Here is a 16,040-nt window from a genome sequence, read left to right on the forward strand (position 1 = left end):
AATTCCTCTTAAAAAGAATACTTTTTTTAGATCCCTTTCAATCAAATAGACTTCTCCAAAATTGTTTTCTTTGTGAGATGACTAGTTTGTTCTGAGCCCGAAAACTAAAAGCTTGTCCATGCAAGAAGTTTTTGCAGCTTTCAATGTCAACATAGCTAATGGGGATGCAGCAAAGGTGGCTGTGACTGTCACTTATTTCAGTTCTTATGCCAGTATAAGCACACTTACACCAGTGTAACTATATACCTATTCTCGGGCTCTTACTAGCATCTCTGTGAGCGCAAAAAAGCCTTTTCCTGATTCTTAAATTTTACCAGCAGAACAGTATAGACCAACCCTAACTCTCTTGGAAAGGTGGTTTTCCAAAAAATTCTTCCAGCTATTAATAATCCAGACAGAAGAAAACTTACTGCTAGCTGTTAAATTGGTTCAGTCTGCAACAACTTAACTTAAACTCAAATTTAGCATGTAGATAGTCATGAATATTATTTGGCTCAACACCACTTACCTGGGATGCACTTGAAGCAGCTTATCTAAACCTAATTGAACTTCAAAACACCTCTCTGCAATAAAGGGGTTTTAAAATCCACTTAATAGGTGAACTGAGTCTCAAATTAAAATTGAGAGAGAGTGCACCAAGATAGCTGCTGGAAAGACAGTCTTGTGCTTTAGCTTCTATACTCTCTCCTGTTACTGGCATACATCATCTTTTTAAAGATGTTCAGCCCTGATCTGCTAAATACCTGAAAACAGAACAGTAAATGTGCACAACACCAGTTCCTTTTGTCTTCATAAAGCTAGTCAAAGGTACAATGCTCCATCTTCACAAGTGCATTTTTTATTTTGTTTTGCCTTTTTGGCCAGATGCACAGAAACAAACGTGAATTCTAGGAGGAGTTTGAATAGTTCTCAAATTTATGTTACAGGAGAAGAGTGAATTTTTAGTTTTGGGTAGGACTTGCATAAACTAGGAAAGCAAATGAAAAGGTAGTAGCGACAGAAGAAAAATGCAGAAAAAGAAGCAAGCACTTACACTAAAATCTTTTTTCATGAGCATTAATATAGACTTGCCAACAGTATGTATCAAAAAGTGTAGAATATCAATCAGCTACTTAATTGGGCATTTCTCTGGTCTGTCTGGTCTAAAGGTTTGGAAATAGATGTACTTTCAAAACTCTTCCATAGCCTCATCCCAGGAAAGCTCTGAAAAAGGTCCCTTTTAGTAGAGAAGCTGTGGTGCTTCCTGGAAATACCCAGGATTGTAAGGATCTCACTACCATCTGCCCTTAGTGAGATGAAGCCTTGTCTGTGCCTACTGTGGATCAATTCCCCAAATCCACCAGCCTCTAGCAACACAAGCACTGCCTTCCAGGCCTTTGCAGGCCCTGCTCTTTCTTTTCAGGTTAATGATAGGCACACTCCAACCCCTGCCAGCACTCCAAGCATCCCCCTGGAGTGTCTAGCCCTGGTTTCACTGGATGCTCAGAGAATTCTGATGCACTACTCTCAAAGGAATAGTACCTGCTAGTTTACCGGTTACACCTCAGGATTACTACGTTGCTCAACACACAGCACTTAAATATGTTTATGGTAAAAACAAGATGTTTGTTTAACAGATTTGAAAAGAAGCAGGTAGAATTAATGGAAACAAATGGTTATATACAAAATTAAATCTTAATATGCTTTCTAGACCAAACCGGCTTAGATCCTCAATTCATGAGACAAGCCAGCTGACAGCTTGTCCCATCTGTGAAGGATGCAGTGTCTGTCCGTCCCTGTCCCTACAGTTAGATTTTTTTTGGACTTTATTATCTTCACTTACAAACAGAACCCTCTGTCAGATGCTACCAGGGTGGTGCTCTGCTCTGTTCAGTGTTGATATCAGTTGGCTGCGTGCGTGTGTTCCCTCTGTGCTGCCCCAGCTCTGCACAGATAGCTGACACAGCAGACCCTGAGAGAACCCCCAATGACCACAGAATCTAGTAAGGTACGAAGGCATGTTGGCCAGATTTATTGTCGAAAAGAGATACAGTCTCCAGCTCCCCGGCATAGAAGTCCAAGGTGCTGCTGAGGGTGCGGCTAGCTAGTACTTATGTGCTCCCTGACAATGGGCTTGGCTCAGTCAGTGGTGGGACCTTCCACTGCCCCCTAGGCTGGACAAAGACACTACCCCAGGGATGCATTCTTATACACAGGTACAAACAAGTTACACCTCACTTCTGACGTATTGAGGTACAACCCCACTACATAGCACGGTGCCGTCTCTCACGCTGTACAGGTTGGTTCAAACAAAACAACTCTATCCATCATATTACCCTTTTGGCCCTGTCATTAGGATGGATCAACCTATTCCTTGTTATCTGTGTGGAGTGTACAAGTATGCGAATGTTCTGATATCTGGTGTCCAGTACCTTTTAGGTATGTCTCTTTTGGCAGCATCAGCCCTTTCCTTGCCAGCTTCTGTGAGCAGGGCCTGCCTCTGGCTCACAGCTTACCTTTGCTTTATGTTAGCAAGGTCTTGACCTTTACTTTAATTCAGACCTCATACTGGGCTTTTGATAAGGGTTTATGTTTCAGGGCCTCATCTTACTACACCCTCTTACAGTTTTTCTTCCTGTAAATTTCCCTCCTTGAAGACTTCACAATCCCTTCATTAGTATCCAGCTCAGACTGTAAGTAGGCATTCATTCTGAAGTATACAACTCAGTCTATATGTAGCAAGACAGGTAAGCAAGCATCTCCTGGCTGAAATAAATGTTTATCACCATCTGGTCACTATCCCCAACCCAGACCTTACGAACATAAGTGTCAATATATAAATGACTCCTTATATGTTTACACAAACATACACTTCATGATTCTGATGATCAGTGTGACACAAGCTTTCAGTAGAGAACTCACATCACACCTGTTGGTGAACTATATGAACATATCAGACCCAGTGGATCCCTGTAAGCTTGGTGCACCCCTGTGGTCTCTGTCAGTTGGCACCAAGAGGGCCCATAGAAACCCAATACATTAAATCACTCTTCTTTTTATATAAAGTCACTAACTGATGCATAAAAGCATCCATTAAATTTGCAAGTTCAGATATTTGGAAGATCACACCAATGCAGCTGAAAAAGTGCACTTAAACAAATGAAGCACCTCATAGCTGCTTGTGCTTTGGATGCTTTTTTTTTATACTAAAAAAAAAAAAAAAAAAGGTACAGAAATCACCTCTAGAGGACTCCTGTTTCCTAGGCTGCACAGGTTGCAAAGAATGTGAGGCCATAGGTGAAGCCTTTTGAGACTCATTTTAGAAGCCTGGAGTCCTGAACACTAGACAACATGAAACATAATTCGGACAAGCAAGTGAATAGATGGTTACCTGAATGTCTGGAGAGGGCAGAATGTTAAACATTCTGAGACACCTGATGAACCTTCTGAAAAACAGAACTGCATTCCTGACAGCAGAGTGGATTCAAAAGCGAGATCTCTAATGTGGTGCTTTTTCAAAAACTGTTGTCTAGTATGATAAGCAGTGGGCAGTCAACCGCTAGATGTTTCAGTTTAGAACCTCAGCAAATACTTAGTGTGTTGCCCAAAATAAGGGGCTCAGGCACATTGAATAAAATTCCCCTCAGCTGAGAGCCAGTTTTTTCCTTTCAAGTGGCTGTAAAAGAAAACTCATCTAGTTAGGAAAGATTACCTTGATGGTAATTTAAAACCTGATTTAATATATGTAAATGATTAAAGGGACACTCAACCTTAAATTAACAGGCGTACTTGTGTACAAATTGATTTGAGCATAAGCTTTCGTGCGCTACAGCCCATGTCATGGGATGCATGCAGTGGAAAATACAGTAGGCGCGCGCGCGCACACACACACTGTGAAACAGTGGGTGTTACCATACACACTATAAGGACGGCTGCTACTCTGAAACTCAGCTTAAATTGTATTGTAACTTTGCTGCTACTCTTAGATTTAAGTTGTCAATTTAATGATCTAATTTTCTTCATTCCATTTTCTGTACTCTGTATTTTAAGCTTGGATAAAAATGAAACCACTTTCACTATTGAACTTCTTAGTACTGCAGAGCTTGGGTTGCAAGTACTTGAAAGTGTTTGTTTGGTTTTTTTGTGTTTTTTTTTAAATAACCTTCACTGGAACTTTAAAGAAACCCATACCTTTTATTTGTTGGGCTTTTATAAAAACCACAATTTTTGATCCAAAATTGAGTTTGTTCCCTTTTTGAAAACTGGAATAGCTGGGGAGTAGGTACATCACAATAATGCACTTCAGATTAGTGTGCTTCTGTAAATTATAGTTGTTGTTACTGGTGACGTCAGCCTGATTTGTGACACAGGTAGTTAAGACTTCCTGGAATTCATAGATTCTCAGACCTGAAGGGACAGCATTGTGGTGATCTAGTCTGACCTTCTGTCTACAGCAGGCCATAAACTTCCCTAACATTTCTAGGGCATATTTTTTAGAAAAAAATCCAATCTCGATTTAAAAATGGTCGGTGATGGAGACTCGACCATGACCTTGGGCAAGTTGTTCCAAGTAATTACACCCACTGTTAAAAATTCACACCTTGTTTTCACTCCAAATTTGCCTACCTTCAACTTTCAGCCATTGTATAGTGTTGTACCTTTTGTCTGTTATACTGAAGAGCCGTTATTAAGTATTTGTTTCCCGTGAAGATACTTTATAACCTGTAATCATCCCCCCTTACCCTTGTCTTTGTCAGACTCAAGCGAAATACACCGAGCTCCTTATCACTATAAGGCATGTTTTAAAATCATTCTTAGGGCCCTACCAAATTCATGGCCATGAAAAACACATCAGGCCACGAAATCTGGTCTTTTTGTGTGCTTTTTACCCTATGCTAAACAGATTTCACGGGGGAGAACAGCGTTTCTCAAATTAAGGATCCTGACCCAAAAGGGAGTTGCAGGGGGTCACAAAGTTATTTTAGAAAGGTTACAGTATTACCGCCCTTACTGCTGCACTACCTTCAGAGCTGGGTTGCTGGAGACCAGACCTGGGCTCCTGGCCAGCAGCTGCCAAAAGCAGAGCCGCCACCAGCAGCAGCGCAAAACTAAGGGTCGCAACACCATACCATGCCGACCATGTTTCTGCACTGCTGTCTTCAGAGCTGGGCAGCCGGAGAGTGGCAGCTGTTGACTAATGGCCTTGCTCTGCAGGTAGCAGCACAGCAGTAAGGGTGGCAATACCATACTGTGCCACCCTTCCTTCTGCATTGCTGCTGGCAGCAGCTCTGCCTTTAGAGCTGGGCTCCCAGCCAACAGCTACCGGTCTCCAGCTTGCCCAGCTGTGAAGGCAGCGCTGCCCTCAGCAGCAGCGCAGAAATAAGGGTAGCAGTATCACAACTCCCCCTACAATAATTCTGCGACACCTTCCCACACAACTCCTTTTTGAGTCAGGACCCCTGCAGTTACAACACCGTGAAATTTTAGATTTCAATAGCTGAAATCATGACATGATTTTTAAAATCCTTTGACCGTGAAACTGACAAAAATGGACTGTGAGGCCATTGGTCAAAATTTAGGGCTGGTTGGGGCCTGCCAGGTGAGTCTTCAGCTATTCAATGGGTTACATGGAATGAGATGGTGCTTCAACAACTAGCACTGTGTTGCCAGTCACAGGAAAAAGGCCAAGGATTTTATGGGTATGAAGGATAACCTACCATAACTCTTTAAATGTGGTCGCTAGAGATTAGAATTGAGGTCTATTTCCAGTGCTCTGCAAATAACCTAAGTGTGACACTGCCTATGATGAGTCCTTGTGGCACCTTAGAGACTAACAAATTTATTTGGGCATAAGCTTTCGTGGGCTAGAACTTACTTCATTGGATGCATGAAGTGAAAAATACAGGAGCGAGTATAAATACATGAAAGGATGGGGTTGCTGTACCAAGTGTGAGGTCAATCTAACGAGATGAAATCAATTATCAGCAGGATATCAAGGGAGGAAAAATAACTTTTAAAGTGGTAAGAGTGGCACATTACAGACAGTTTATGTATGATGTACTCTGATGTACCTCTTACAGACTGAGCAGTGTTTAATCAGGTCTGTAGGGTTGTCAGACAAGCACCTTTCTATGGTAGCAAATTCATTTTTATCTATATATTTAAAACACAGAGACCCTTCCAACCCACCTCATATGTTTAAAGGTGGGCTGTTGCAAATATAATTTTACATCTGAGTCTTCAGCCTCAAAGTCCATTTGAGTCTCACTTAATAAACAAAGCTTGTGTCAAATTTGTGAGCACAGACATATGATGGATCAAATTAAGGTTTAGCAGCATATGTGGATTTGGGGGAGTGACTTTAGTAGTGGTTTGTAAGCACAAGATGAGTGGAGCCAGGCTTCCTTTTTAAGTTTCCGCAACATCCGTTAAGCTGTGTCTGTGTTCTGCTGGAACAGGAAATTCTAAGGCTGCGGAATGACTCAGTAGAATTATAATGAAATTTTATTAGATGCTGGCCCAAAATGGAAGGAATCCAGTCTGAACTGGGTGGCATGCCAAAATGATCACTGTTATGAACGTGCCAGCTAAGTGTTGGCTGTTTTTTGCATTCAAGTGGTTTTCTAATTGACGTTGACAATCTTTTTTTTTTTTTCACTTCCATACACTGACATCAGTCTTATAAGAATTCAAATAAAAATGAGAACCTTAAAGTCTCAAGTGCAATTAAAATGTTCTGTTTTTAAATTTGGGGTTGTTTGCTTTTTATTTAAAAAGCTGCATGCATCTTGCATCTCTGCAGACACCTGCATGTTGTAGAGCCTAATTCAAAGGACAGACGGGGCCAAGTGCATAGGTTACTGTGTGTGTGTTCTGTTTTGTGTGTTTTTTTTAAACTCAATCAAGCTGGAGCTATTAGTACTTTAATGAGCCTTCCTTTCCAGCTCTTGTCCTTGGGCAAAATTCATCGGCCCTTTAACACCACCAAATTTTGCGCATACTTTCCAAAATGAGGTTACTGGAGGGTTGGCGCACGTTGTAATTTGGTCTTTAAGCATGGACAGGCATGCTATTTATATGCAAATTAACATAGCATTAGGATTAGAGTTGTAAACACTGAAATTGGTGAAGACACAAATTAAGGCTCTTGTAGCAACCTAGCCGACCGAGATTGCGAACTTAATATTTTAGATTAATATCTGTTGCTAAATATATCCGTAATACACAAGGAGCAGAATTCTACTGTCACGCACATCCAACTCCACTAGAAATTGCCTGCGCATATCACAGGGCAAACTTGGGGCCCATATATGTAATGTAGGAGTTGGATTATTATTCACTTTAACTCTTGTCTTTCCATCAAAACACAAGCATTCTCTCTTTTTTTTTTTTTTTTTTAAGTTAGATCCTATCTATATGTAAAATCTGCTCTTGACCTTTTAATCTAGATTATGCAGTTGATTCTGTTGGTCAAGCAGTGTATCAGGAAGGAACAATTAGGCTGACGGGCTGCTGTAGAAGGTATACAATTTCAGCCTGGACGCAGGTGATCGCTTGTACTGCTGATATGAAAATGGTTAACTTAATTAAAACTTTGTCCAAATACCTGGCTCACTAACTCAGTGAAGAATACTGTTACACAGAAGACAACAGAATCCTTGTTCAACTAACATGCACTATAATACGGTGGTCTCATTTTCATTGTTTCTTTCCTTTACATTACTCATTCATTGTATGTCTAATTTGAAAAAAAGAGTACCATCGCCTCATTCCATGGTGCATGCTTGTGAATAGCAATGCCATTTAAGCCCAGTTTGAACAACTAATTTTGGGCCCTGGAGACTTGCCTTTTTGTGGGGTTTATTATTTACTGTGGGAGTGGTTTCTATACACCAACATGTGAAGGGGCAGTCGGACTTATTTGTAATGCCCATCTGCAGAAGTGAAGATACCTTGGGAGTCTCACAGTGCAGAGGAAGCCAAATTTAAATTTGAATAGTGATAATTGGGTCCAGCGTAGGAAGTTAGGATTAGTCCTTGGCAGAACTTCTTCAGTTGTAAATGGGGAAGTTTGCAAAAGATAAAAAGTAAAGTATGACCTATATGTAGAAACTAAATTTAGTTATTTCATACTTTGTCCCCTTCAGCGTCACTAATTGGGGAAAATAAGATCACCTTTTGGAAACAGCCACTGTTTTTGCCTTTGGTTCTCTGCCTTTTCCCTTTCTCTTGCTCCTACCTCTTCCTTGTGAGCATCCCATTTTCTTCAGCATCTCCTTCCTTATAGCAATACCAGTTCCCTCCATGTGTGTTTTGATCCCACCTGCTTTCCCCGTCTGTCTATTGAAATGATACTTGGTATAATCAGGTTTTCCAGTTAATAACATGGTAAAATGAATGGAGGGTATAAGTAAGAGGTTCTCATAGCACAGAACCAATGAGTCAGGTTGTCTATAAATTCCAGATGATAGAGTGGTTAACCTTCCGGTGCAAGATGAGTTTCTTTGCAACCATGAGGCTTGGAAACTTTCTATTTAAATGAAAACTTATTCTACACAATCTGAATATGCTCTGTCATGTAAGTGCATGGGGGAGGCTGGGCTGGGTATTTGACCATCTTAAAGTGGGAGGGAAGGAGGAAGAGATTTAATGAGAGCTGCTTTTTTGGTGTAAAATACTAACCCAAAGATTAAATTATTGCTGTATTTATTTAGTGTCTGTCCTGAGCATGTTACATTTAGCATCTTGTATTGTTAAAGGCACTGCTAGTCTGAACTCTGCAGAAGACTCGTTCCTATTCCTGGTACGTGTGTTGCTGAAGCATTTAAAGCTACAAATAACTTGTACAGACAGCTTTGGAACACTACTTTTCAATATAAGCAGCTCCACAACATGGAATGTGAAGGCCGATGTGTTAAGTATGCCTGTAACCCACTCTGAAAAAAGTAGTATAGCAGCTGTTACATAGTTGATGTAATAAATACTATAAAATTACTGCCCCGTTGCATGACTGGGCCACACTTGAGTCTTGTTAATTGAACAAGAAAAATACATTGCCCTTATATAATCCCTTCAGTGAAGTATCTCAGATCTTTTATAAACATCACTGTATTAAATCTCTCAACTTTCTTCTGGTGTAGAAAAGTGTCATTTTATTCCTAGGGAAACTGAGGCATAAGTTTCCGTGCCTTCTGAAATATGTGCCAAAAAAGGGATAGAATCCAGTAAATGCATCATTGCAATTGATTGCCCATTACAGCTTGCAGAATAACTCCTACCACAGTGCACCTAAGGAAGATGAAAAGATTGCAATTCTTATAAACACTTAAGATATTGTGATTATCTGTAGATGACACAAGCTTGAGTCAGACAATGCAACCTCATGAAAGTCTAGAAATGGTTTGATTTCAACCAGAAAGATGGGAAATACTGACTAAAAATTGAGCCTCCCTGTCCAGTAGTCCACTTGTGCAGGTAGTACTGCACATAATCTCCGAAGACTGGATGACATTGCCTATGTAGCTCTCAAGTGAAATGCTGTCCATAACACTTGGCTACTGAATTTTTCTGCCTTTTCAGGATTTAAATTAGCTTCTTAATATTGCTTAATATTATAAACTTTTTTTAAGCTCACTCAGAGGTCTTTAGGCACTAAAGTAAACCTGACAACGTGATTGTGAGGTCATCATTATCTTATTTGACATTTGGGTAAACTGAGGGACTTAAAGGAATGCCACCTTTTAATCGGTTTATGTGGAGTGAAAAGTCATTGACTGTGCTGCAATTGTCCCTGAAATGCTGCCTTTTTTTACAGTTAATAGTTCTATTCAGGTTCTTACACCATGTTCATCACCATAGTATCTGAGCGCTAACTGAGTGCTTTAGGTGACATGACTAATATCTGTCAATGTTGGTTTGTTCTTTCATCCTCTCTTTGGAGGGAGAAGGGTGTGCAGTGGAGCATCTTGTTTTGGTTAGGGTTTTATTTATATACTAATTGCCGTGTATCTATTAGAGAAAGCAATTTCAAAGAATGCACCTTGCACTTCAGAGTGGAAGGTGGTGGTATTTGTGATGGCCCTTAATTCCTGCCAAAACTATTTTCCCTTTTCAGTCTGGCCCCAGATAAAATTCTGTCTTCTGTACAGTTGAACTCTAGACCCTTATTGTAGAGCAGCAGTCACCAACCCATCGATCGCCATCTCCAGGCGTGTAGCAGGACTCCTGCTAAGGCAGGTTTCTGGAAGCGGCCAGCATGCCCCCAGGGCAGGGGTCTCTGCGTGCTGCTCCTTCCTGCAAGCACCATCTCCGCAGCTCCCATTGGCTGGGAACAGGGAGCTTTGGGGGTGCTGCCTGCCAAGAAGGGCAGTACACAGAGCCACGTGCCCCCCACCCCTCTCCCAGGGGCCGCAGAGTTGTGTTGGCCTCCTCAGGGAGTGGTGTGGGGCTGGGACAGGCAGGAAGCCTGCCTTAGCCTCACTGCGCCACTGACAGAGCCGTGCGTGGTGAGTGCTGCCTGGTGGGAGCCTTCACCCTAAGCCGCCTCCTGCACCCCAACCCCCTGCCCTGAGCCTCCTCCCAGAGCCTGCACCCTGTACCCCCTCCTGCATCTTAAGCCCCTGCCCTAGCCTGGAGCCCCCTCTTGCACCCCAACACCCTCCCACAGCTTGCACCTGTCACCCCTTCCTGCCTCAGGCTCAGCCCAGAGTCTCTGCCCGCACCCCTTCACAATCCCCTCCTCCAGCCTGGTGAAAGTGAGTGAGGGTAGGGGGGAAGAGAGCAGGGAATGGAGTGGGTGGGGTCTTGGGGAAGGGGCAGAGTAGATCCTGGGTTGCTCTTACATTTAAAAAGTGATCTGGAGTGTAAAAAGGTTGGGGACCACTGTTGTAGAGCATTCCATTGAGCCAGAGGAGAAAAGTTTTTGACCACTGTATTCATCCCAGAGTTTTAGTTAAAGTTGTGTGCCCTTACATGGATGCAGTTGCACTGCTGTGTTTGTGGTGGTGTTTTCTGGCAGAGGTAAGCCAGATTGCTAAACAGTCTCATGAATACAGAGAAATTGCAGTTACATCTTCTCTTGTGCAGATTTTTGCAAGGGGAATCCAGGTGGCTACATAGCAACTATTTTGCAGCGGAATTGACTCTGTGTCCTTTTAAAACTAAGTTCAGTTTTGCCTGTTTGAAAAATAGTAAAGAGACCTGTGCTGGTCTCCTACTGCACTTGCATTGTAGAGGTTTTTCCAAACAAAAGTGATAGGAACAGACGTGGATTGGAAATGGAGTCTGGGAAGAATGCCACTCTTCTCCCAGTCATGTTTTCATCACTATTACTCATCTAAATGGGCAACAAAATGAACAATGTGTTTCTAGATTCTTATCTCTAGGGGATGGGCACTTGGCCATAAAGCAAATCAGAAGATGGAATGTATTCAGCTGGCTAGTTTTAGGAGGTAGAGGGAGTATAGTTCCTGAAGACAAAGGCACTTTGGATCGTATTGTACATGTGTCTGAAATTACTGTGTATTTCACTGAAGAGTTCATCTCAAGTTGCTCTCTGCCTGAAAAACCATTGTAAAACTAATAGCTAATGGAGAAGAGGAGGAAGAGACAAAGTAGAACCAGATGGGCGTATGTACACACATACATCATTTCATGTAGTTTGTGGTATGACACTTCTGATTTTGTATCTCCTTTGTATGACCAATTCCTTAGAGTATTGGATTTGTCCAATTTTGGAAAAATGAAACAGGTTCTTCTAGAAAATGCTCACTACTTTTTTTTTTTTACTCCTGCGTTTAAACACTTTCTCTTACATTGCAATTTTGAGCCGCTTGTCCCCTAGAAGTATCTGAGCCTCCTAGCATGAACCTTTGTATATCCCACATCGCAGGACTTGACCAAGGCACATGACTGCTGAGATTAAATAATTTGCTTGTTTATGGGCTGAGGTGATATAGTGCCATGGAGAGCATGGCAATTTCATAACCTCTAGGTAATTTGTACATGGTGCGCAGTAAAGCTTGTTGGATTTACTTCCTCCCCTGAATTTCTACAGGCAATTTATTTAAAAAGAAAAATTGAATCCATTTTATGTTTAACTTGGCAAGCTCCATAGATAAATCACCTAACTAAGGCCCCTACACCAAGCGGGCTTACAGCCAATCTTCTGTATCCTACAGTAGCAAGCAGCTGCCGACACTCAGATCGAAAAATTAAGGAAATATCCTTTAAGCCATTTAAATTCATTGGGAAACATTCTCTAATATAATGCTGCTGTTCGAACCCTTGACTCAAATGTCAAATATCAAAAGCTAATAGGCAATAATATAGCTAAATAGCTCCCACAACTTCCATACATTAGCTATGTCAAACCACAGATTCTTCGAAGGAGGAAAATAGGTGTTTGTTACAGCTGGGATTTTCAAAGCAGCTAGGTTCCCAGCTCAATTGGGTTCCTTTACAAATCCCAGCCTACTTTTTTATGTGCATCTTTCAAAGCTTTTTTAATCCTATGGTTAAGGGTTTGAAAGACATGTAGATCAGCTAACTTTTACTGAAGTTTGAGCTAACTGTGTAAAATTCTAGTACCTCTACAAATGGAAAAGCCAAGGTGATATCACATTATATGGGCAATATATCATGATACTGCTAGAGCAAGTCATTCTTATATTACTTTATTTGATTGCACTGCTGTTTTGTTGTTCTTAAGGGCATGGAAAGCGTGTACTGACACATGAATTTCATTTTTTTTCTCATCAGTGCAGCAGCAGCAATGATACTTCCATTTACAATTTCATTTTCTATAGATATCAACAAGGTTTTTAAGACTTGCTAATATCTTCCCTTCTAATGATTATAATACAGCACTATCCTAGCATTCTGAAACATTGCAATCTTGGTTTTAAAACCACTTCATGAATTTAATGTAGGTGAACCTAACTCCCTATCCCACATTTATATGTTTTATATGACAGCCAAGATGGGTCTGATTTTTAACCTGTATAATCTCCTGTTACTAATGTGCCTGTCAGCTTTTTTTTTAAAGCCATTTGTTTGATAAATGTTTTAAATTTATCCTGTCTGGGATACTTTCAGAAAATTACATGCATTATCAGTTTACATAGTGATTTCATGCTAGCGTGAAATTGCAGATTTATATTTTAACATTAGTGTTCATTTAAGTGTATACATAAGGGAGAAGAAACAATAGCAGAATCTGAAAAAAAACAAACATAGTTCAGATCTCTCCAAGCAACCAAAATTTAGTCTTTTTTAATTATATATGTGATATCAAACAGTCTTTACATCTAAATGTTATACTTTTGTCTATCTCTTAAACAAATTCTAGAACTCCTTTTTCCCCCAGGTGAAATGCAAGGTACACCGGTTGTGTTTAATAGTGGTCCTAGGAAGTATTTTGATGATTAACCATCAGACTGAATATGGCACACTCTAGCATGACAAATAGCTATTCTAAACTGTGTACAGGGGAAATGGAGTTGGTGTACTGAGGAAACTACTCGAGTGGGCAGATACTATTCTAAATTTGGCAAAGCCTGGAGCTAAGGAAAGGTTGATAGTGCTGGTGTGGCTCGTGTTGCTGCTTTATGGTTAGAGACCGGGGGAAAGAACTTGCTCGCTTACTTGTGCTGAGGCTTACACCAGCTTTGTGCTGCAAAATATTATTACATCTTCCCTGCGGTATGTCAAAAATTCTTTGCCATGTTCTATTCAGATGAGGATTTGCTCCTTTCTCCAGATAAAGCACAGGGTAGCAGCTGGGATTATGGATCCATTTAAAAGCTACCAGTATAGCAGATATATTTTGATATATATTTTTTTTTAGCATACTAATGTTTGGCAGGCTGCCTGGAAAATATTCTAAACTCAACCCAGAGCAGGAGCCTCTGAAAAATAAGTCCTAGTGCATGGACAGCTTATTCTCTTAGCAGCTCTCTGGTTTCCACTCCATTATAAATATTTACCTTTATTCATCAGTTCTCAACAGTCTCTTCACTGGACTTTGTTGGCAAGAAACTAACACTGAGAATCTATGTATTTAAATTTAGTAGACCATACTAGTGGCTGGATAATGAAGTCTGAAGTGATGGGGCAGGGGGAGGAGGGGATAGAGTAGAAAAAATCCTAAATGCAACTTTTTGGGGGCAGGTTCAGAATAAATAAATAGATTTTAGAAAACAATTTAGGCTTTTTTTTTTTAAACAGTGTGGAGGTGAGATATTAAGTGGTGAAGTTTAAAACTCTCTCCACAAATCACACACAATCTGTAATTAGTAGAGAAACTGGCCCTTTTTTAATCATAATGTTTGCCCCCCTCCTCTTCTTTTATTATTAGGTCCCAAGCCTCTGTGAAGATCTCCTGTCTTCTGTTGACCAACCATTGAAGATTGCTCGGGATAAGGTGGTGGGAAAGGACTATCTATTGTGCGACTACAACAGAGATGGAGACTCTTATAGGTGAGCTCGTATCCCAAGAATGCAGCTGATCTCATGGAAGGATTGCAGTGCAAGTCATTGCTAAACGACCGTGTCACTTTCCCTTCTTCCTCTGCTTTTTGAGCAAAGCTGAGCTGAGATTGACCTCAACTTGCTAATGAAGAGCTTGATTCTGCCACCTTTGTTAGACAATATCTTACTATATAAGTAGCCCCAACAGAACCAGTGGAGTCATGTAAGGTGGTGGTCAACATGAGTGTCATAATCAATCCCTAACATCTCCTGTCTCTTTACTCGGCATTAGAAAAGCACTGAGTTAATCTTCCAAGAACCTGGAAATATTGCCATTAGTCCGATATCTTGGGGAGGAGTGGGAGAGCCACTACAGACTGTGGTAGGAATGAGACACATTTTAGCACAGATGATGCACTAGGTTGGTTGCTCCTGAGTCACTGGAATCTATGCTATGGCCTTAGTTGATTCGCTGAAGTTTGGGAGGCTGGTCACATGTTGAAGTATCTTGCTAAATTGGGGTGGATGCAAAGTGGATTCCTCTGGACTCTGTACTTTTTATCATCCAGCTCTATTTTAGAGGATTAACACCAGAGCTGGCTATCTAAAGGGACACTACTTATGCTGTCTGTAGGTGATATATTGTGGTTTCCAGGGTGGAAAATCTCCGGAGTAGAGGACAGTGGGGAAAAATTGATGATGGCATTCAAAACAAAATCTTCTAGTCGTACAGTTCTAGGTGAGCCTCCATGCGAGAAAGGAAACGTTGACTGTCATTTTCAAAGGGGACAAATGTGATTTGGGCACCTAACATTAATAACTCACTTTGAAAATCCCACTCTAAGTTTTTTTTGTTTTTTTTTTTGTTTTTTTTTTTTTGTAGAGGCATACTGCTAAAAAAAAAAAAAAAACCTCTTGCCCATAGCTAATGTGCATTGTGGACTAACTACTTAGATATTCATAATATGCAGAAGAGGGATTTTTTTGAATGATTGTGCAAAAAGGTGTCTTGTTTAGGAGGGTTTGTGATTATAACTTCTACTCAGTCTTGTGAACCCATACTGATCCAGATTCTCCCCTCATTCATTTCAGTTTTTTGATCTTTTTACAGTTGTTCTTTAAATTTTGGCTTAATGTTTTGAGATGAAGATTCTCTACTCTGAAGTTCAACCAAGAGTAATGGTGCCAGCACTACAACCCAGTGACTGGAGAGTCACAATGGAAATATTTGCAGAGCCTTAAATTGAAATTGTTTCCTTTTATCCTGTACCTACTTCCTTCTAATGGTTGTAATAATAGTGGCATAGTCCCAAAGATTTCATTAAGAGACTCAGCCTGTGCTCCAGAAAGTTTTTTGTGAATGTTCAATTGCCCACTGTTTACTCCTCTCTTACATGGGAGTACTAAACTACTAGGTAATGGCCATCATTAATCTTTCTGTCCCAGGTTAACAAAACAAAGCCCTCTTACCTCTGTCTCTGAGTATGTATTGTGACAGACCCAGACCAGTAGGTGCAGGAGTCTGGTAGAGGGCAAATATACTGGTCACTGGATGAGTAGTTTTCTGTTCACTGAGTGACCAGAGCAGGGGC

The 16,040-nt window shown here is 40.8% G+C and overlaps 1 protein-coding gene across 2 annotated transcripts in view; it reads left to right on the top strand.

Moving 5' to 3' along the window:
* The window catches only part of CAPZB (capping actin protein of muscle Z-line subunit beta), a 105,307-nt gene that overhangs the window by 40,189 nt on the left and 49,078 nt on the right, over window positions 1–16,040 (top strand). For both annotated transcript variants that reach the window (XM_032779537.1, XM_032779536.1), the window contains exon 3: window positions 14,336–14,457. In XM_032779537.1, coding sequence (XP_032635428.1) covers window positions 14,336–14,457 — 122 coding nt within the window. The remainder of the gene's footprint in view (window positions 1–14,335; window positions 14,458–16,040) is intronic.

The sequence above is a fragment of the Chelonoidis abingdonii genome, chromosome 23 (assembly GCF_003597395.2).
Source record: "Chelonoidis abingdonii isolate Lonesome George chromosome 23, CheloAbing_2.0, whole genome shotgun sequence".
Lineage (NCBI taxonomy): Eukaryota > Metazoa > Chordata > Testudines > Testudinidae > Chelonoidis > Chelonoidis abingdonii.